The sequence below is a fragment of the Lithobates pipiens genome, unplaced genomic scaffold (genome assembly GCF_037356315.1).
Source record: "Lithobates pipiens isolate NorthernLeopardFrog02 unplaced genomic scaffold, aLitPip1_a1.2 Scaffold_10, whole genome shotgun sequence".
Classification (NCBI taxonomy): domain Eukaryota; kingdom Metazoa; phylum Chordata; class Amphibia; order Anura; family Ranidae; genus Lithobates; species Lithobates pipiens.
In genome coordinates this window covers 53726709-53750163 of record NW_027507686.1, presented here as the reverse complement: position 1 = coordinate 53750163, position 23455 = coordinate 53726709, and the positions used below count along the sequence as shown (strand labels likewise).

Below are 23455 nucleotides of genomic sequence, written 5' to 3'. Positions count from 1 at the left end.
CATTCCCTAGGTGTGTTCCAACTGTAGGGGGGGTGGGCTCACTACAACATGACATAGATCACTGCTCCTGATGACGGGGAACAGTAGATCTCTGTCAAGTCACTAGGCAGAACAGGGAAATGTTTACATAGGCATGTCCCTGTTCTGCCTCTCCTCACCGCAATCGCAGGCCGCCAACGAACATCAAGTTTGCGGGACCCGCGCTCGCTAGGTGGGAAATTCAAAGGAACGTAGGGTACACCCTTTTGCCTGCCCGAGCCACTCTGCCGAAGTAAATCGGCGTGCGGCGGTGGGGATATGGTTAATGACAAAAATGTGTATAAAAATTAGTCCATCTGTGATTCAACTGCTAAATCTAGAGTAGATTCAGTGCAAACCTATCCAAAAATGCTTCATCGGAGGGCTAAGGAATAAATAGATGCCAGCTTATCAGATCCAAAGATCTTAAAAGGATTGATATGCAAGTGTCTCCTCAATGGGAAATTGGCTGTTAATGATCACCTGCTAGAACTCGGGCTGAACACAGACTCCCCCTGCTGCTGAAGAAATTACAACAGGAAGATCCCTGTGTGTGTGTCCCCTCCAGGGTAATTCAGCTAGTTATGAACAGTTGCTGGGATTCACATTAGACACCGGCTTGAGCGCTCAAAATAAGCATGTTGGAAAGGTAGAAAAAAGCTCACTCATAGTGTATTAATGTTTTAAACAGATAAGTTTAATAAATTTCACTTACAAAAAATTTTATAAACTGGCACAATAGTGTGAGCTCTAAAACACCACACTGTTAGCTCCTTGTATGACGTATTTTCCCTGAATAGGCGTCAAATGAGATTGGAGGCTAGGACCAGGAAGTGGTCATAATTTGCATAGAAGACACACTTCCGCTTCCCGCTTAGTGAATACAATGGGTCAAAAATGGCCCAAGTGTATAGCAACCAAGCACAAAGTAATTGATATGTAAAATAATATACATTTCATATACATTAAAAAGAAATTCTGGAGTATTCAAAAAATAGCCACGTGAGCTCTTTGGACTAATCTGGCATCAAACTGCCTTTAATGGCCAAAAATTAAACCACAGGCCCTGATGCATACATTTATATCCTCACACTGTAAATTAACAATTAAATCGAGGAAAAAAAAAAATTAAATAGTAAAAATGATTTTATAAAAAAATCAAAAATTGTATTTAAAACTTCTATGAGTGAACACTGGTGTGCACGGTTACTCGCAAAACCATTGGACCATTTCTAGTGTACTCTTGATATACTCAAAATGTATACATCCGAGATATAATTTTAATAAGGATAGACATACAAAATTAACATACATATCTAGAAAAATAAAACATGGATGCCATCATAAAAGGGATTAACCGTTAGCTACACAAACGTCAAAGTTTAGACGTACACATCATTAATGTGAAACCCTTATAATGGTGCATGAACAGTCTCATTATATGTCTATCCTTCCAAAAATGATATCTGAGGTGTATAATTTTTGAGTATATCAAAAGCACACCGGAATCGGTCCAATAGTTTTGTGAGGAACAGTGCACACCAGTGTTAACTCATAGAATGTTTTTTAATTCATTTTCGATTTTTTTGTCTTTTAATAAGAAAACAAAAAAGGTTTTCTCAATTTAATTGTTAATTTACAGTGTGAGGATATAAAGGCATGTATCTGGCCCTGTCCTGTGGTTTCATTTTTAGCCATTAAAGGCAGTTTGATGCAAAATTGCTCTAATAAACTATTTTTTTAATATTTCTTTTCAATGTATGTGAAAGGTATTGTATTTTATATATCAATTGCTTTGTTCTTGTTCGCTGTATACTTCGAAAATCTTTGACCCATTGTATTCCTTAAGTGACAAGAGGAAGTGTGCCTTTCCCCTCACTGGGGGCTCCTATGCAAATTATGACCACTTCCTGTTTCTTTCTTTAAAGGAAATGGGATTAACGCTGAAAACTAGCCTCCAATCCCAGTTGACGCCTATTCAGGGGAAACGCATCGGACAAGGAGCTAGCAGTGTGGTGCTTTAGAGTACAGACTGCACTGCAGGCGGTCATGCTTACACTATTGTGCTATTTTATCAAATTTTTTGTCAGTGCAACTTTTTATTAAACTTTTATCTGTTTTAAAAAGTTAATGCACTGAGTTTTTTTTCTACCTCTCCAACACCCTTATTTTTGAGCACTTCAAGCCCCGGTGTCTAATATAAATCCCAGCAACTAATCATAACTAGCTGAATTATCCTGGTGGAGACACGCACAAGGATTCTGTTGACATTTCTTCAGCAGCAGGGGGAGTCGGTGTTCAGCCTGAGTTCCAGCAAGTGATCATTAACGGCTGATTTCCCATTGTGAAGACACACCCATATAGATCCTTGTTGGATTTGGTAAGTACTATTTATTCCTTAGCATGGTGATGAAGCATTTTTGGATATGTTTGCGCTGAACCTTTACTCTTGTATTGTTTCTGATGGATATTTTCATTGGATCAAGCACTTGATTCACAGATGGACTAATTTTTATACACACATTTTTTTTGTCATTAAGTTTGTTCTTAACATAACCATAATTTTGAACTTGCCTATAGAGGTTTTTTGCACTCATAATTTTATTTTATTTCAGGACTCTTGTTTTTCAGACATGGTTTCACTGGTTTATTTCAATTTTTTTTGTCACGTTTTATCAATTGTTTACACGCATTTGGTATTTGCATATAATTCTAAGAACATGACCAGAAGAAGCAAAGTAAAAATATGAAAATCGTGTTCAGCTGCCTGGCAATGAATATGCAAAAAATAAAAGCAAGAGTAGTTGTTGGAGGGAGATCGTTATTCCTTATAGTGGAAGTAAACCCATGGATTTAAACAGTTAAAAAAAAGGCATGCCGGGAATGCTAACTGCACATTGGCTGTGCTCTCAGCCAAACTATCAAACCATCCAATGGCTGGTGTCATAACGAATCACATGTGCAGCACCATAGCAGTTGAAGATTAAACAGAGGCAAAGATGGCAGCTTCCTTGGCTGAAAACGATAGGGGAGCTTACTTCCACTTTAAAGGCAATTCTAAGATTAAGAATTAAGTCAAAAAGCTCAAAATGTATTGCTACAAATGCAGTAAAGGCCTGGGTGCGGGGAAAAACAGAGGCGGACAGGCTAAATATATTGGGGGGGAATAAAAGTTGTTGTGGAAGAGAACTGGAAAACTGACAGGAAATTTCCTTTTAAGGTTTTTGATATTCTTTAGAGGTTCTTTCTCCAATAAGCAGTTGATTTTTTTCATGTTCCTTGGTCATCAATCACTCAGCATTTTTAACCCATGCTATACAGTTGCAAATGATTTTAATTAATCCTCATTTATTAATGTCACAGTTTAATGAGCATAAAGTTTGTTGATGAAAAACTGGATAAGATGTTGAATGACCTTGAGATGTGCAAGACAAAATGGAATGATTTTCTTGCATCACATTTTAAAGTATGCCAATCTCTCCTTTGCTGTGGACAGAGATTTTGTAAACTGTCAGATCATGCTGCCTGCCAATTTATTATAAACTTGTGACATCATAAAAAAGGTGTTGGAAACCGATGGACAGTAAAACACATAGTGAAAGCCAAAATGGTAATATGCAGTTTCTACTCCCTCTGTAAGGATTAAATGGTAAATCATTGTGTATTATCCCACGCTCCCTTATCTTGTGTGTTCCTAAATAATGGATGCTAATAGCTGGCAGCAAGCCAAATTAGTGTGTTCTCACAACTACTAAGTGAAAAAATATGTGTGTGTGTGTGTGTGTATATACACATACACCTATATATATTATATACACACGCCTTTCATAACTGAAATTAACCAATCTTCACTGTGCATAAACAATTTAAGTAAATCAAGATAAATTTATTCAGTGACATAATTGCTTCATGTGTTAAAATTAAACGTACACAGTTCCTATGTGACACATTCCTCTTTCACTCAATAATATTCCTTCTAGATGTGCTCCTTGTGCCAACCTTTGTTGGACCTGGTCTTTTATAATGTTTATGTGCTGTGACTCCCACCTTTCACCACTGTGCTCAGCTCCAATATAGACCTGTTTCCAGGTCTAGAAACACCTTCCGCGACTGGAGTATATATCCAGGATTCTTAGGGGATTAATCTCCTTCCCTCTATTTAAAGCGGTTGTATACCCACACACATATTTTATTTTTATTTTTATTTTTAAACCCGTAAGGCAAAAGGCATAATGAGCTAGTATGCACTGCATACTAGCTCATTATGAAATACTTACCTTAGATTGAGGTGTCGGCAGCTGATCCCAGTCACCTCCGAGGGAGCTGACATTTCCCCTCGGCGTGTCTTCCCGGGTTCGCGGCTCTGATGCTGTGAGTGGCCGGAAGCCACAATGTCATCACTCACGCTTACGGGAGACTTCTTTCCGGCATCTGAACCTTCACATCAGATGCGCTTCTGGTGTCAGCAACTGCATGCAAAGGGGATATTCACTTTACCTACAGGTAAGTCTTGTGGGCTTAACTGTAGGTAAAAATATAAAAAAGGTATACAACCACGTTAAATTGTTTAATTAGGCTCGTCAGGCAAGTGGAGGAATCCAATAAACATTTCTTGACAATCTGCTTTTTTTGTGTCGACTGGAAGTTATGTTGGATTCTTTTGTTTGCCCAAGGGGGTATTCTGTCTATTCTTTTTTTTATGTAGTAATAAGTTTATTGAACATTTTCCATACAAAGCAAGTATAGAGAAAGTACAGAGTGGGATTGATCACAGTCATTAGCTAATCAGGATAGATTGAAATAGAACTTTAATAACCCTATTATGTGAGTATATAAAGGTATACAGTAAGTTCTGTTTACTAAAGGTCAGTAGAAATCACATTAGAAATAAAGCTAAAGTAGTTGGAGAAATTACACCCCCCTTTTTAAGTGCCAGATGAGGCAGGGATATCATGGGTGGGACTTTGCGTGTGCCACCAACAAATCAGACAAAAATATTAACATCAATTTTGATTATATAAAGATAAAAACAGTAAGGTACAAAGCCCAATTAAAACTATTTCAAATTCATGTATATAGTTCAGTTGTATATTCTATATGGTGAATTGTACATTCGCCAAGCACCAATTGTAGCTCTCATTCCCCAGAATATCATGAATGTTCCCTCTAACGATGTATGTATATTAACCACTTGCTTACTGGGCACTTAAACCCCCCTCCTGCCCAGACCAGTTTTCAGCGCTGACGCACTTTGAACAACAATTGCGCGGTCATACAACACTGTACCCAAATGAAATTTTTGTCACACAAATAGAGCTTTCTTTTGGTGGTATTTAATCAGGGCTGGGGTTTTTATTTTTTGCTAAAAAAAAAAAAAAAAAATCATGTTTCGTAGTTCTAAAATTTTTCAAACAGGTCATTTTTTTCTCCATCATTGATATGCACTGATAGGCTGCACTGGTGGGTACTGATAGGAGGCACAGATGGCCACTGATAAGATGGCACTGATGGACACTGATAGGTGTTACTGATAGGTACCACTGGTTGGTGGCAGTGTGGGCACTGGTGGGTAGCGCTGGTGGGCTGCACTGTTGTGTACTGCTAGGTGACACAGGCAGTGGGCACAGATGAGCTTGCGGCAGCTCTCCTTGATCGGGACCAATGTCCCTCTCACAGCCGCCGTTGATCGGCTTTTTTTTTTTTCTCACGCTGTCAGTGTGAGGAGAAAAAATTGCCGATTACCAGCTCAGTTTACATCACATGTTCAGCTGTCATTGGCTGACAGCTGATCACGTGGTAAGGGGTCTTTTTGGGTATGTCTCTACCAGATTTGCACATTTAGGCCGCGTACACACGGGCGGACTGTTCGCCCAACTTTGTCCGCTGAACAGTGTTTGGGCGGACAGTCCGCTCGTGTGTGGGCTTTCAGCGGACAGTTTCAGCGGACAGTTTGACGGACAAGGTTTTTGGAATTTCCGAAAAACTGTCCGCTGAAACCTTGTTTCAGCGAACAGTCCGCTCGTGTGTAGGCTTGTTCGTCAAACAAAGTTGCGCGCATGCTCAGAAAGGATTTTCACGCCGAAAGTTATAATGCAGTGTATAGGACGTCGTATTTTTCGTCCCGTCGTACGTGCCGTTCACGTCATCGCGCACGGTTTCAGCAAACTGTTCGTCCGTCGTGTGTGGCCATGTCCGTCCATGCTAAGTTTGAGCGGACTGTTTGCCGAAACTGTTTGACGGACAAAGTTGGGCGAACAGTCCCCGCGTGTGTACGCGGCCTTAGAGAAGTTTTTGCCCATTCTTCTTTGCAAAATAACTCAAGCTCTGTCAGATTGGATGGAGAGCATCTGTGAGCAGCAATTTTCAAGTCTTGCCACAGATTCTCAACTGGATTTAGGTCTGGAATTTTGGTTATTCTAACATGAAAATGCTTTGATCTAAACCATTGCATTGCAGCTCTGGCTGTATGTTTACAGTCATTGTCCTGCAGGAAGATGAACCTCCATCCCAGTCTCAAGTCTTTTGCAGACAGGTTTACTTCTAAGATTGCCCTGTATTTGGCTCCATCCATCTTCTCATCAACTCTGACCATCTTCCCTGTCCCTGCTAAAGAACAGCATCCTCGCAACATGATGCTGTCACCACCATGTTTCACGGTGGGAATGCTGTGTTCAGGGTGATGTGCAGTGTTATTATTCCGCCACACTTAGCATTTTGCTTTTAGGCCAAAAAGTTCAATTTTGGACTCATCTGACCGGAGCACCTTCTTACCTGCTTTCACATGTTTGCTGTGTCCCCCACATTGCTTCTCGCAAACTGTAAACTGAACTTTTTATGCCTTTCTTTCAACAATGGCTTTCTTCTTGCCACTCTTCTATAAAGGCCAGATTTGTGGAGTGCAGCTCCTCCAGAGTTACCATGGGTCTTTTTGATGCTTCTCTGATGAAATGCTCTCTTTGACCGGCCTGTCAGTTTAGGTGGACGGTCATGTCTTGTTAGGTTTGCATTTGTGCCACACGCTTGATGGATTTAACCATGCTCCGTGAGATGTTCAAAGCTTAGTATATTTTATTTTATAACCTAACCCTGCTGTAAACTTTGCCAAAACTTTATCCCTGACCTGGCTGGTGTTCCTTGGCCTTCATGATGCTGTTTGTTCACTGATGTTCTCTAACAAACCTCTGAGGGCTTCACATAACAGCTGTAGTTATACTGAGATTAAATTACACACAGGTGGACTTTATTTACTAATTAGGTGACTTCTGAAGGCAATTTGTTCCACTAGATTTTAGTTGTGGTTATCAAGGGAGCTGAATACAAATGCACGCCACACTTCTCAGATATTTATTTGTAAAATATTTTTAAAATCGTCGATCATTTTCCTTCCACTTCACACTTATGTGCCACTTTGTATTGGTCTATTATATAAAGTCCCTTTAACCACTTTCAGACCGGACCATTTTGCTGGTAAATGACCAGAGGTCTTTTTACACTTTGGCACTGCGCTGCTTTAACTGGTAATTGCGCGGTCATGCAATGTTGTACCCAAACAAAATTTGCGTCCTTTTCTTCCCACAAATAGAGCTTTCTTTTGATGGTATTTGATTGCCTCTGCGATTTTTATTTTTTGCGATATAAACGTAAAAAGACCGCAAATTTTGAAAAAAAATGATATTTTCTACTTTTTGTTATTAGAAAAATCCAATAAACTCAATTTTAGTCATACATTTAGGCCAAAATGTATTCAGCCACATGTCTTTGGTAAAAAAAAAGTCAATAATTGTATATTTATTGGTTTGCGCAAAAGTTGTCACATCTACAAACTAAGGTACGTTTTCTGGAATTTACGCAGCTTTTAGTTTACGACTGCCTATCTCATTTCTTGAGGTGCTAAAATGGCAGGGCAGTACAAAACCCCCCCAAATGACCCCATTTTGGAAAGTAGACCCCCTAAGGAAATTGATAAGTGGCATGTTGAGCCCATTGAATATTTTATTTTTTTGCCTCAAGCGATTGAATAATGACAAAAAAAAAATTTTTTTTTTTTTTTACACAAAGTTGTCACTAAATGATATATTGCTCACACATGCTATGGGCGTATGTGAAATGACACCCCAAAATAAATTCTGCTGCTTCTCCTGAGTATGGGGATACCACATATGTGGGACTTTTTGGGAGCCTAGCCGCGTACGGGGCCCCGAAAACCAAGCACCGCCTTCAGGCTTTCTAAGGGCGTAAATTTTTGAGTTCACTTCTCACTACCTATTACAGTTTTGAAGGCCATAAAATGCCAAGATGGCACAAAACCCCCACAAATGACCCCATTTTAGAAAGTAGACACCCCAAGCTATTTGCTGAGAGGCATGTTGAGTTCATGGAATATTTTATATTTTGCCACAAGTTGCGGGAAAATTACAAACTTTTTTTTTTTTTTTTTTTTTTTAACAAAGTTGTCACTAAATGATATATTGCTCATGCATGCCATGGGCATATGTGAAATGACACCCCAAAATAAATTCTGCTGCTTCTCCTGAGTACGAGGATACCACATATGTGGGACTTTTTGGGAGCCTAGCCGCGTACGGGGCCCCGAAAACCAAGCACCGCCTTCAGGCTTTCTAAGGGCGTAAATTTTTGAGTTCACTTCTCACTACCTATTACAGTTTTGAAGGCCATAAAATGCCAAGATGGCACAAAACTCCCACAAATGACCCCATTTTAGAAAGTAGACACCCCAAGCTATTTGCTGAGAGGCATGTTGAGTCCATGGAATATTTTATATTTTGCCACAAGTTGCGGGAAAATTACAAACTTTTTTTTTTTTTTTTTTTTTCACAAAGTTGTCACTAAATGATATATTGCTCACGCATGCCATGGGCATATGTGAAATGACACCCCAAAATAAATTCTGCTGCTTCTCCTGAGTACGGGGATACCACATATGTGGGACTTTTTGGGAGCCTAGCCGCGTACGGGGCCCCGAAAACCAAGCACCGCCTTCAGGCTTTCTAAGGGCGTTACAGTTTTGAAGGCCATAAAATGCCAAGATGGCACAAACCCCCCCCAAATGACCCCATTTTGGAAAGTAGACACCCCTAAATTTAGGGGTACACTAGTGAGACTAGGTAATAAATGGCGGGTGCCCTGAAACTATAAAAAAATAACTAACCAACCAGCGTCACCTGTAACAGTTATATGGTGATCACTGGTGAAAGGGTTAACTAGGGGGCAATTAGGGGGCTTTATGCGGTAGTATATGGGGGTCCCTGGCGCTATAAAAAGCTGCAGCGAACCTAAATACCTACCTGCCTAACTAGCGTCACCTGTGACACTAATACAGCGATCAGAAAAACGATCGCTTATTGGGCTGGGTTCACACTGGAGCGATGCGGGAACGCCACGAATGCGCGGCGGGTTCCCGCATCGCATGCCTCCCGGCGGCATTTCACACTGCCCTATGCGAACTGCTGGGAGTGTCAGTGAAATGTTACTGACACCCCCAGATCAGTTCGCATATCGCAGTGCGATCTGCAAACTCGGATCGCATGGTGTGAACACCCATGCGATCCGATTCTGCTGCGGGCCAAAAAAAGGGTCCCGTGCGAATTTGCGGCGGGTGCGGCGAATGGCTGAACTCGAATCGCACAGAGATCGGATGTGATTTGCACTGCAGTGCGGTGCGAATCACATCCGTTCTCATAAACCGCTGCAATGTGAACCCAGCCTTAGTGACACTGGCGACGGGGGGTGATCACGGGGTTAAACCTTTATTGGGGGGGTTAGGGGGGTACCTTAGAACTAAAGGGGGCTAACCCTAACTGCCCTAACAGTTATTAGTCACAAATGACACCCGCCGGGTGATCAGGGGGTTAAACCTTTATTAGGTAATAAATGGCGGGTGCCCTGAAACTATAAAAAAATAACTAACCAACCAGCGTCACCTGTAACAGTTATATGGTGATCACTGGTGAAAGGGTTAACTAGGGGGCAATCAGGGGGCTTTATGCGGTAGTATATGGGGGTCCCTGGCGCTATAAAAAGCTGCGGCGAACCTAAATACCTACCTGCCTAACTAGCGTCACCTGTGACACTAATACGGCGATCAGAAAAATGATCGCTTATTAGGCTGGGTTCACACTGGAGCGATGCGGAAACGCCGCGAATCCGCGGCGGGTTCCCGCATCGCATGCCTCCCGGCGGCAGTTCACACTGCCCTATGCGAACTGCTGGGAGTGTCAGTGAAATGTTACTGACACCCCCAGATCAGTTCGCATATCGCAGTGCGATCTGCAAACTCGGATCGCATGGTGTGAACACCCATGCGATCCGATTCTGCTGCGGGCCAAAAAAAGGGTCCCGTGCGAATTTGCGGCGGGTGCGGCGAATGGCTGAACTCGAATCGCACAGAGATCGGATGTGATTTGCACTGCAGTGCGGTGCGAATCACATTCGTTCTCATAAACCGCTGCAATGTGAACCCAGCCTTAGTGACACTGGCGGCGGGGGGTGATCACGGGGTTAAACCTTAATTGGGGGGGTTAGGGGGGTACATTAGAACTAAAGGGGGCTAACCCTAACTGCCCTAACAGTTATTACAGTCACAAATGACACCAATGCAAAAAAAAAAAAAAGACATTGGTGTCACTGTGACTGGGGGGCAGGGGTAATTGGGGGGGTGATCGGGGGGTAAAGGGGGGGTGTGAGTGTGCCTGGCATGTTCTACTGTGTGTGTAGAGTGTTGGTGCAACTCACCGATCCGCTCTCCTCCGTGTCGGAACGAAAAATACCGACACGGAGGAGAGAATACATCACTTCCTCTCCTGTGTTTACATTACAGGAGAGGAAGTGATGTCACCGGGGATTTCTATTCGTCGGGAGCGATCGCGAGGGGGTGGCCATGAATGAATGGCCGCCCCCTCGTCCCGGATCGCTCCCGGACGAAAACCGACCACCGCAGGCACCGGGCGGGGGCCCGACCGGGCCCCCGACCCGCGGGAGGCAAGGGACGTACTTGTATGTCCTTATGCCTGCCCGTGCCATTCTACCGACGTACATCGGCGTGCGGCGGTCGGCAACTGGTTAAAATACATTTATCTGTGGTTGTAACATAGCAAAATGTGGAAAATTGCAAGGGGTGTGAACACTTTTCAAGGGTATTTGGACACTGTCCTGTAGCATGTTATTACGTCAATATAAAACCACTTTCATGTCATCAGGAAAAGCACATGTCTGATTACAATATTGACTTTCGACCCCATAGAGTTTAGGATCACTGATATTTAATATGTCGCGTGGACATTCACGTCTGTATATAATGTTCTGAGGAATGAGATGTACAATTGTTGCTTGGAGAATGTACAATTCATAATATAGTATATACAATTAAGGTGTGGATCCTAAAAAAGCAAAATGTCTTGGTCCCGAATGCCTTAATGCTGCAAGACGAACTGCATACATAAATTGACTTTAATTGTGTTTTGTACCATTATTTCATCTTTATAGGATAAAAATTGATCATGCAAATATTTTTGTTTGATTTCTCAGTGGCCACAAATGCAGTCCCATCCGTGGTCTCCCTGCCTCTGTTTTATTGATATATAAAGGGATGTGGTGCCCACTGAGAAAAAAGGAAAATATATTCTTCTCCACATATCTTTCTACATATATAGTTGGAGGAATTATAAGTGGGTAGGGTTAAAGAAAGTAGAAGAGGGAGCTGGGTAACCACCAAAAGGGGCAACTGCCCCACCTAGGTTATGGTGGAAGGAGCAATGGTGTCATAATTGTTTTCTGAAGTGGTCAGTACTCACATAATGGATCCTAATGCTCCAGGTTGTAATATATTAAAACCCATCTCAAAGGCATGCTGTTAGTTCCTTCATGCACTGCAAATAAGTTCAGAGATCCATTTCTTGATGGAAGGAGAGTCAGTGGATTTCCAATGCCTTGATGTTACTGTTCTGGTCGCAACAAGAAAAATGTGTAGATGGCCTTTGAGACTGATCCCGGAAACAGAGAAAGAAGGGCAATTTTATGTGTTCCCTTAATGGATAGTTTTGTTACCTGTTCATATATCTAAAGGACTTGCCTCCAAAAGGGTAAAATCAAAGGACAGTACCACCTAGTGTGCAGCATAGTACCTCTGTCTGTCAACACCAGAAACAATCTGATCTTCTTTTGATTCTTCTGCAATTTCTTATCTGAAAGATTCCATAAGTGAGTTTAGTGATGAAAAATGTTTTCTTATTTCCGATTACACAAGGTGAGAGTGTTCTCAAGTTTAAAGAAGCAGTGTGAGCTGCTGACCATTTATTTTAAACATTGAACAGTTGCTTGTCTTTTATGCTGATTCAAATGATTAATTTCCATCAACCTACAGTGATTTGCAGATCAGGGGGTCTGACTTTTCTTTCTGTTGCTGCATGCTTGTTCAGTGTCTGTAATTGAAAGTATTGAAGACAGTGACAGCCAGGCAACTAGCATGTTAGAATGGTGGTCAACAGTGGCAGGTTTCCTGTAAATGTTTGAATACCTGTATCACCTTGGTATCACAAGAGCTTGGTATCTCAGTTGTTGGAGTGTGTCACTGACTTCCTTCACTGCAACCTGCTTCTCTTCATAAGGATAGTCAGAATCCTCTCATACCTAACCCTGGATGCCTTCACATCTGGCAGCTTGATAAGTGTGAGTGGAAAAACCTATTGTTATTTCCTTTCGCTATGTTATGCTGTATATTGCTCCCCAGCTTCTCTCTAATTTAGGGATTACTTTATTCTATTTATACTGCGGAAGAGACCTCCCCAGAAATGACAATGTGACCCCCAAGAAACCTTTTGCCCAAAGTCCAGCCATTGTAGACCGCCTTCCTTCTGAATGGCATAAAAAGGTATACTGCACTTTCCAATGTACTTCAATCATGTCCCACAGTTTTGGCGCGCATTCTAAAAGTGCAACAAAACCACGTGACCTAAAGATAGCTATGGCAAAGTGCAGCTAAATCGCACACAAAGCGCAGGTTAGCTGCACTTTGTGCAAGGATTGGATTCCAGCTACTGAACATAATCCAGGGTTTGGTATTTTGCTAAGAAGCAAGATCCCAAAGGTTGGCCCCGTGGACCTTTTTTCCTTTGGTTTAAGTTTAAACCCCATTTAAAGTACAGTACATATATTTTGGAGCTTTAGAAATTAAGGACCATATAACTTGTTTTATGCCTTGCATTCTTTTGTGCTTTAGTTTTCCCCTGTTTTCTCACCCTTTTCTTGTATCTTTCCAGGTCCCAACACTTATGATGATGCTGCTGCTTACATTCAAGCACAATTTGAGAGCAAAAACCGCTCACCCAACAAAGAGATCTACTGCCACATGACCTGCGCCACAGATACGAATAACATCCAGGTGGTATTTGACGCCGTCACCGACATCATCATTGCCAACAACCTCAGAGGCTGCGGCTTGTACTGATTCCTCTGTATAGCAATTTATCTGCTGGTGAAAATAAAATGCAAGTTGGTAAACTGAGAAGGCGAAATAAAAAACATATATATATATATATAAATATATATATAAAACCAATCTTTTTAGTTTGTCTCAGAGCTGTCAACAGAATGGATTTTTCTGCCTCCCCTTTCTCTACCCCCAAAGCAGAAGAAGGTTCTTGATTTTTAAGAACCTCTTCGGTGTCCCATAATTCACCTCCTTAGTTCTGAGAGAGTCTTAGACGTAATTTCAACCTCTCTCCAGAATCAATGAGGGTACTACAATATCTTAGATAAAGGGGAGATCATAAAACTATTTTAATCCTTTTTTTAAGGATTTTTGTGGTGTTCTGATGACCACACTCTACTTCCCCATTAAACCTCCAAAAAAAAAAGAATCGTCTACTTCCTTTCTGTTCAGCTCTTGAGTTACTAAACAACAAAAGTAAAAACAAAACATTTTCCAAACCAGGTAGAAGTGTTTGTGAGACTTGCAGGACAGTGCGCTCAACATTTTTTTTTTTTTTTTTTTGGTGGGTGCTGTAACTGTATGAGGGTCTGTGAGGGTTCGAGGGATGCCCCTCTAGTTTGTTAAAAGCAAAGAAGTGGGCCCCTTTTTGTCTTGAAAAGGTTTCAGTGCCAACCCAAACTGCGGAGTCAGGGGAACAGTCTCCAAGAATCTCGGGGACCTACCCCGCTGTCCCTCATTTCTCCGCACTGCTCTACGGACCCTCAAATTGACGTTCTGCTGGTAGCATGACCTTTTGGCCTTTGTAATAAAAAGACAAAAACAAAAAAACACAGCCTTCCTTAAAAGTTGATGTGTAATGTTATCACTGAATTAGTGGCTGCATAGGATGCTGTAAATCTGGTTTAGCTAAGTCTGTACATTTAGAAGAAACTAAACTGTTTTCTTTTTTTTTCTTTTTTTTCCCACGTGCTTGTAGCTTAACACCTCCCTTTATATGATTAATATCATTTTTATTTTCTTGCACCAGTTGTAAAGAAGCATCTTTTTAATTGTCTGAGACCCCTTTCACTGCCAGAGAGGTCATCTTGGCCTCCAGCAAAGAATGGGATCATGGAAATCCATGTTCTTTTGGGGGAATTGGGGTTATTTCTGTTGGACTTGAAGCCCTACGTAGAAAAAAAAAAAAGAACCCGAAGACACAAAGAACTTTCTGGGGTTATAGAATTGCACAGATCTGATTCTGTTCAAGTTTCCGTACTCTGGACTGTATACCATGCACTCTCTGGGTTTGTATAGAAAAAGCACAGCTCTCACTAAACCTCCAGCTGCCAGAATCTTTCTCCTATTAGGGATTTTTGCTCTCAATTCCGTGTATTACGAATAGCCTTCTTTTCTTTACAATCTCCTTTATGTTCCCAAGTGAATGCTTTGTGCTGCTTCTCTCGCCCCTTCCCCTTTCCCCTCTTTCTCGCCCCACCCTCTTTTAGTGAATGGTGTTTTTTCCTCTCATGTGGGATGTTTGTGCTGCGAAAAAAAAAACTTTAAAAAAAGCGGAAAAAAATACAAAAAAAAATAAATTTAATCGAATGTAGTGTTTACATTAAATCCACAGTTTTCATGACCAAACCTTTGTCATTTCTACTTTGATTAGAAGTCAGACTTCTTCACCATTTCACTTGCAAACTGAAGAAGAGCGGTCACAAATGTTAAAGAAAAAAAATAATGAAAAAAAAATTTCAAAAAACTTAAATGATTCAATAAATGAGCGAGAAATGAAGCTGGAGTGTGTTCTTTGTATTGCAGAGCGCTCAGTTTGGTGCTGCCAGCCACTCTCGTAACTAATGGAAACTCGTATGTAGCTTAATAAAGAGAATGTTTGTCTGTACAGTTTTGTGTCCAAAATTCTGCTCTTTTATCATATTCTGTTTCAAAACTACATCATGCCATTCATTTAAAGAGTATCTCCAAGGTTTATTTCGTGTTGGGAAGTTTAGTTTGCTGACCACATCCTAAACCTGTGCATCAAGATCATCAAAGCGTTCAACTGAATGCAGATTGGGTACTTCCCAGTGTTTTGCCTTGGCGATCACAAATATATGTTTTTAAACATGCCCAGCTGATCTTTCTTGCAAATGAGTCAACCTGAATACATCTGCTAATGGTAATCATGAGTTTGTCAAGTAAAGCATGCAAAAGTGACCATGTTGAGTAATGCATCATGTTTTTTTGGCCACCTTTACACTTTCTTCCATGTACCCTAGCCGCTAGTGTGCCCCCTAAAAGTCCCAGAAGGGTTTAGTCAGGGTTGGAGCTGGATCTGAGGGACTTCTTTGGTCCTGATCATGTGGAGAACTGTAGGTTTAGTAGTGACAGTATAGTAATTTGGATGCACCTAAATAAGGCTTATTCCTAGTTCACGCTACAAGAATGTTATTTATTTATTTTTTGTATGATAGTCTCGTATCAAAAAACAATAGGTTACTTAAGTTAAGAAAATTCTTATACAACAGAATACAACTTCAGAAGTTATGTAATATATTCTTTTGTTTCCAATCATGGTCTTAGTCACACAATTTTTTTTCATACAAATACTGTACTATTTACACGAAAATGATTTATTCTGTTATATAAGAAAAACATTTCTTGCTTGTCCCTTCAGATATTAACATGAACTGTCCTGATAGGCTCTCGAAAGCTGTGTACTAATGATCAGATTATTCAACGATTGCTTCAAAAGCTGTATTTTTGTCAGATTTCTCATATGTACTAGGCATTGCCCTCTACCATTTGCGGGACCTTGGGTGAAAACTTCAAGAAAAGGAATGCTTAAGAAAAGACTAATCAATGTGGTGGTTAGGTGCAAATGATCCTCTGGTATTATAAGTTTTATAGCCAACCCATTATGTCTATTATAACCTGAAGCTGGGTTAAAAAAGTTCTCCATAGCTTTAATTTAGTATAGGCGTTTATTTAATGCCAACAACTTATGCAGCGCTTTAGATATATATTGTACATTCACATCAGTACTTGCCCCTCAAGGAGCTTACAATCTTAGGTACCTAACTCACATTTCTACATATAGGACCACTTAACCTACCAGCATGTCTTTAGCAGGAAGAACATGGAAACTCCAGATAGGTGGTAATGCCACCACTAAGCCACTGTTCTGCCTTTTAATGGCTTATCTTACCTGTAATGAAGTGCCATGTTGTGCCGGCAGCTGAATCTTGTGAAAATCTGTGCAGAGATGGAAAGTCTTCTTTCTGCCGTTGAACAGTGAGTGTTTGGGTAGATAATAGCTTTCAGTCCTCTGTTAAGCTTCAGTGAACACGCTTCCAACTGGGACCCACACCCTCCTCCTCTGTTGGGAAAATTTGTTCCACAATGTACCCAGCATATAACATGATCTCTGAATTGAGCAGAGTCTGATGAATCACATGATTCTCTCCCCCATTCAGAGATTGTGTTCCGTGCAGTGAAAACAATGAAGAAGCCTTCTCCCATTGGGGCAGGGCCCTGTCAAGAGATTGTTTACTGCAGCCTCAATGATGGCTCAGAGCTCTTAAATCCCTCAGCAAGTTTAGCATCAGGAAGAGGACAGGGCATCCCTGCATAGATGATTTCTACAGGATGCAGCTGCCTCCACAACATGGGACATGTACCTAACCACTTCATCCTATTTGTTGCTCTATTTGTTTTGAACCTCAAACGCCCCAGCAGCATATTCAATTAGAGCCTTCACTACATTAACTCATAAAAAATTATCCAATTCTACACGGGTTTCCAAACTGTCTTGAGATTGGCTTTCTCATTTGCAACAACCAATTGCCAGGAGTTTAACCATTGGAAATGTTGTCAAGGCAAGCCAACCCTAGCCCAGTTAAAGAGAAATCCAAAGCTCAGGCTATTGCTATAAAGAATTATTTAATGTTCATAGTTGACAATACAAGTCCATGTACATGAAAAACACAAGATTACAGGAAATAATGTGCCCAGGATACAGTGTTCAGATGTATTGAAGATCACTCCCAGCATCCTTTCTTGACGTCTGTCAGAATTGGCAGGTAAAATTCACCCGCATTCATGCATAATCAACTTTTTCTTTCTTTTTTGGACACGCCAATAAAGTAAAAATACACTCTACTTTTTTTTTTTTTTTTCAAGGATATTGGAAGATTCTTGATCTCTGCGGTTTGTAGGACCTCCAATTTACCATCTAATTATGATAAGAGTCTGCAGACATGATTTTGGGCCTTTTTTTTTTTACTTCTTGGCGTCTGCGCTATAACCGAATGATGGCCACAGAGTGAACCTGAATTTGAAGGCGTCATATGACGGTCTCCCCTTTGCATGCGCCCCGTCACTGAGATTCAGATGATCACATATCCGAGTAAGGGGCCAGTCCCGGCCCCTTGCCACGTGATCAGCTGTCAGCCAGTGACAGCTGATCACATGATGTAAACAAAAGCTCGGTAATCATCTTTTTTTCTGCTCATGCTGATGGCGTGAGGAGAAAAAAAAGCAGATCACCGGCCTATGTGCAAGGGACATCGGTCCCGAAGAGGAAGAGGCAATTCTGCCTCATCTGTGCCACCAGTACCCCCTGCCAGTGCCACCTAGCAGTGCTGCCTATCAGTGTAACCAACCAGTGCTGATCAGTGCCCATCACTGCCACCCATCAGTGCTGCCTCATCAGCATACAGCAATGAAGGAGAAAAATTACCTGTTTGCAAAAAAATTTAACAAAATATAAAAAAAATAAAACTTTTTTTTTAAACTTGGTCTTTTTAAAACTTTTTAACAAAAAATAAAAACCGCAGAGGTGATGAAATACCACCAAAAGAAAGCTCTATTTGTGGGAAAAAAATAATTTAATTTGGGTACAGTGTTGTATGACCGTGCAATTGTCATTCAAAGTGCATCAGCGCTGAAAGCTGAAAATTGGTCTGGACAGGAGGGGGGTTTAAGTGCCCAGTGAGCAAGTGGTTAAATAAGAAGCCAACATTAAAAATTTTGTTTCTGTGATTATGATCTTTTTGACATGCAATTATCAATTTTCCTGTGGCCTTGGCCTCCTTGTACCAGTGGCAAGATTTTGTGGCTCTTATTAATACAGATAAATATTAAGTGTTTCTAAAGCTGAAATTTTATAGGTTAATGTAATATATAACATTAAGGCCGCGTACACACGCGCGGACTGTTCGCCCAACTTTGTCCGTCCAACAGTTTCAGCAAACAGTCCGCTCAAAATTAGCATGGACGGACATGCCCACACACGACGAACGAACAGTTTGCTGAAACCGTGCGCGATGACGTGAACAGCACGTACGACGGGACGAAAAATACGACGTCCTATACACTGCATTATAGCTTTCGGCGTGAAAATCCTTTCTGAGCATGCGCGCAACTTTGTTTGACGAACAAGCCTACACACGAGCGGGCTGTTCGCTGAAACAAGGTTTCAGCGGACAGTTTTTCGGAAATTCCGAAAAACCTTGTCCGTCCAACTGTCCGCTGAAACTGTCCGCTGAAAGCCCACACACGAGCGGACTGTCCGCCCAAACACTGTTCAGCGGACAAAGTTGGGCGAACAGTCCGCCCGTGTGTACGCGGCCTTAGTGTGGTTAATACCGCTGTCAGGTCTTTACTGCTGTCAGTGTTGCCACAGTGGAAACTATTTGTCCTCTGTCACCAGCATTCAAAATTTTGAGTTGTCATTAGAATATAAATAAAGCGGAAATCTTCAAATGGAGACATTAGAGAGGATTTCCCTTTGTGGAGATTTCCTCCCACTTCCTGTTGTGAGTACAAGAAAGGGGAATTGCCCCATTAGGACACACAGGACAAAAAATTACACCGGTTTTAATAATTTCATACCCTTTCTCAAAAAAGTTTTGGCTTTAGAATTACTTTTTTTTCGCATATCACGAGATTGTGACCGGCTCTCAATGAATCTGGTTCACACATCTCCGCAGCGGCTCCAGTGCGAATTGCACAGGAGTCCTGTACATCTTTTGATCCATTTCAGGTCCGAATTCAGCCCAAAATTCGGGCTGAAATCGGACCTGAAACGTTCCGGTCTCCTGCTGTGAGCCGGTGCGATCTCCAGTGTGAACCCAGCCTAACAGATCCCCAGTAGCATTCTACAGATACTGGTTGATCTGAAAATTTAGTTACATGTAAAGTGTGCAAGCATAGTAGAACATCACAAACTATAATGTAAAAAAAGAAATGATACAGACAGCAATATGTACATAAAGCCTGAAATAGTAATGAGACTTAAATTCTTCCTTGGCAGTAAGTACAGTTGTGTGAAAAAGTATTTGCCCCTTTCTGATTTATTTATTTTTTTGCATATTTGTCACACTTAAATGACTCCTAAAACAAATTTCATTATTGAACAACCCATTATTGATAACCCATTATTGATAACCCGAGTAAATACAAAATGCAGTTTTTAAATTATGGTTTTATTTATTAAGGCAAAAAAGCTGTTCAACCCTGCCTGGCTTTAAGTGAAAAAGTAATTGCCCCCTAAAACTAATAACTGGTTGTGCCACCACTGGCGGCAACACCTGCAATCAAGCATTTGCAATAACTGGCAATGAGTCTTTCATATTGCTGTGGAGCAATTTTGGCCCACTCTTCTTTGCAGAATTGTTTTAATTCAGCCACATTGAAGGGTTTTCCAGCATGAACGGCCTGTGTAAGATCAGGATATGACATCTCAATTGGCTTTAAGTCCGGGCTTTGACTAGGCTACTCCCAAAACCAAAATTTTTCTTTTTTTTTTTAACCATTTGGAGGTGGACTTGCTGTTGTGTTTTAGATCATTGTCCTGCTGTATAACCCAAGTGCACTTGAGCTTGAGGTCACGAACTGATGGCCGGACATTCTCCTTTAGGTAGAGCTCAGAATTCATGGTTACATCAATAATGGTAAGTCGTCCAGGCCCTGAAGCTGCAAAGCAGTACCAGACCATCACGCTACCTCCACCATCTCTGACTGTTGGTATGATGTTATTGTTATGAAATGCTGTATTAGGTTTATGCTAGATGTAACAGGATGCACACCTTCCAAAAAGTACAATTTTTGTCCCAGCAGTCCACAGAATATTTGGCTAAAAGTCTTGGTGATAATCAAGATGTTTTTTGGTAAATGTGAGATGAGCCGTTGTGTTCTTTTTGGTCAGAAAGTTCCAAGGCTTTGGCCTTGTAACTTTCCCATGGATGCCATTTTTGCCCAGTCTTTCTTATTGTTGAATCATGAACACTGATCATACCTGAGGCAAGCGAGGCCTGTGGTTCTTTAGATGATGTTCTGGGTTCTTTTATGACCTGGTTGAGTCATCGTGCTCTTGGAGTAATTTTTGTAGGTCTGCCACTCCTGGGAAGGTTCACCACTTTTCCAAGTTATCTCTATTTGTGGATAATGGCTCTCCCTATGGTTCACTGGAGTTCCAAAGCCTTAGAAATGGCTTTGATACCCTTCCTAGAGCGATACATGTACATTTCTAATCTGTTCTTGAATTTTTTTTTTAGATTGTGGCATGATGTGTGGCTTTTTGTGATCTGTTGGCATGCTTCATTTTGTCAGACAGCTTCTATTTATGTGATTTCTTGATTCAACTGGTTTGGCAGTAATTAGGCCTAGGTATGACAAGTGAAATTTAACTCAGCTTTCCAAAAAATTGTGGTTAATCACAGTTGATTCATGATTCAGCATGGGAGGGAGCAATTACGTTTTCACATAGGCCCAAGCAGGTTTAAACAGTTTTTTTATTTTCCCCTTAATAAATTAAATATTTAAAAAACTGCATCTTGGATTTACTGGGGTTATCTTTGTGTAATAATAAAATTAGTTTGATCTGAATCATTTAACTGAGATAAATATGGAAAAAAAAAATCAGGAAGGGGGCAAATACTTTTTCACGCAACTGTATATTAGTATGAATATAATATATATGGTTAGCCAGCTTTCCTAATTCTGCATACTTTTAAAGCTATTTATCATCCTAAATTGGTTTATTTAATTTCTATATCTCTGCTGCCACCCTAGACCCTAGCGGGAGGATCTTTCCACTCCCCTGCTTAACTGCAACAGGGAGTTTGTAACTTGGTAGCTGATTTATTGCATTCCCTAGAGAATCCACTAGGGGTAGATGATACAGCTCTTTAACCTCCCTGGCAGTATGATTATGTCAGATTTTTGCGTCTCAAAGCGGTACATTGTCTTGCATAGAAATTTGGCACTTTATATTGGCCTGTAATTCTTAGAAATAATTCACATAAATCTGTCCATACAAGAGTCTAGTAGACATCCTGGGTATGATGAAGTTTGAAACACAAAATCATAATAACTAAATAATAATTAAAATGTATAATATAATAATAGATTTATTCCATAATGTAATCAAAAACACTAAAATTTACTCAGTCACAGAATCGTTACTATCGTAACTTTCAGTGTCTGAAGACAAATATCCCCACGAATCACTATCGCTTAATTCTGCAAGTGATTTTTATTTACTATTGCTGTTTTCTAGCTGATCAAAACCCGCTTTTGGTGTAAAGTGACACTTTTTGGATGCCATGGACATTCTCAAGTTTCCAGGCAAAAAGAATGGCAAATATAATATAAAAATGCATGCATGGCACTGTACAAAGCACTAGGGACAAAAAGGATATGAAATTAATTTAAACAGTGTACTTTATGTTTTTTGCACTTTTTGGATTTGCCGCAGAGCTCAGCCCCCATGCGTTACGACGCTTGCAGGGAATGGAGCTCAGCACATCGGGTGGAGGACATCACAGGATCTGGGGACAAGGTAAGTAATTGCCTGGATCCTGTGAGGCAATCCCGGGTGTGGCTCGGGCTTACCGCCTTTGGTAGTGAAAATGTACCCAGAGCAACACTTGGGAATACCACTAGGAAGGTTCATGTGCTCTGCCATCTAAAGGTTCTGTCATAGGGATCTGTTGGGCTTGGCTAAAAGCTAATGTTGCCCCATCTCGGCAGTTTGGGTAGGGAAGAGATCTCCTTATCTTGGTTCTGAATAGCAGTAACATGGTACAGTGAGAGCAAAGTGTGCTGATCTCTAACTAAAATGTTAGGGATAGAGCCGAAAGATCTATTAAAAAGAATCGCTTTTGTAAGAAGATCCAAAAAAAAATGTATATTTTTACCAGACACAAAGACAGAAACCAATTTATTGAGGGTGGAAATGCAAGGAACAATGTCAGAAGCACAAGGGTCAGATTCTGGTTTAAGCTATACACTCAATGGCCAATTTATTAGGTACACCTTTCTAGCACCAGATTGGACCCATTTTGCCTTCAGAGCTGCGTTAATTCTTTGTGGCATGGATTCAACGAGGTGTTGGAAACATTCCTCAGAGCTTTTGGTCTATATTAACTTGATAGCATCACACAGTTGCTGCAGATTTGTTAGAACTACATATCCATGATGCAAATCTCCTGTTCCACCACAACCCAAAGGTGCACCATTGGATTAAGATGTGGTGCTGTGGAGGCCATTGGAGTACAGTGAACTCTTTGTCATGGTTGAGACAATTTGAGCTTTGTGACATGGTGCATTATGCTGCTGGAAGTAGCCATCAGAAGATGGGTACACTGTAGCAGGGGCGGATCCAGAGTCTAGTCTCGGGAGGGGCACTGCCAGAAAATACGTTTTTTTTTTGCGGGCAATTTATCGGGGACATGGCTGGTGCTAGCGTTTCAATCATGACGGCACCATGGTTAATATGGTGTCAGGATGTTGGAAGCGCATTATTTTTATTATTACATTGTTATATAGAATGTTATATAAAATGAAATGGTTCAACTCACCATAATGCAGAATCAGTGAGAGCCCAGAGTGTGTCACCTGCCACCAGTTGCAGATCGTCACTTGCCATGCCACACGTTGCGGACTGTCACTTGCCACGCCACCTGCCACCAGATGCGGATTGTCACTTGCCACGTCACCTGC

The 23455-nt window shown here is 41.0% G+C and overlaps 1 protein-coding gene across 1 annotated transcript in view; it reads left to right on the top strand.

Moving 5' to 3' along the window:
- GNAO1 (G protein subunit alpha o1) overlaps positions 1-15350 on the top strand; it is a 364707-nt gene extending 349357 nt beyond the window's left edge. The window contains exon 8 of the mRNA XM_077455095.1: positions 13293-15350. Coding sequence (XP_077311221.1) covers positions 13293-13480 — 188 coding nt within the window. The 3' untranslated portion in view covers positions 13481-15350. The remainder of the gene's footprint in view (positions 1-13292) is intronic.
- Positions 15351-23455: the final 8105 nt, after the last annotated feature.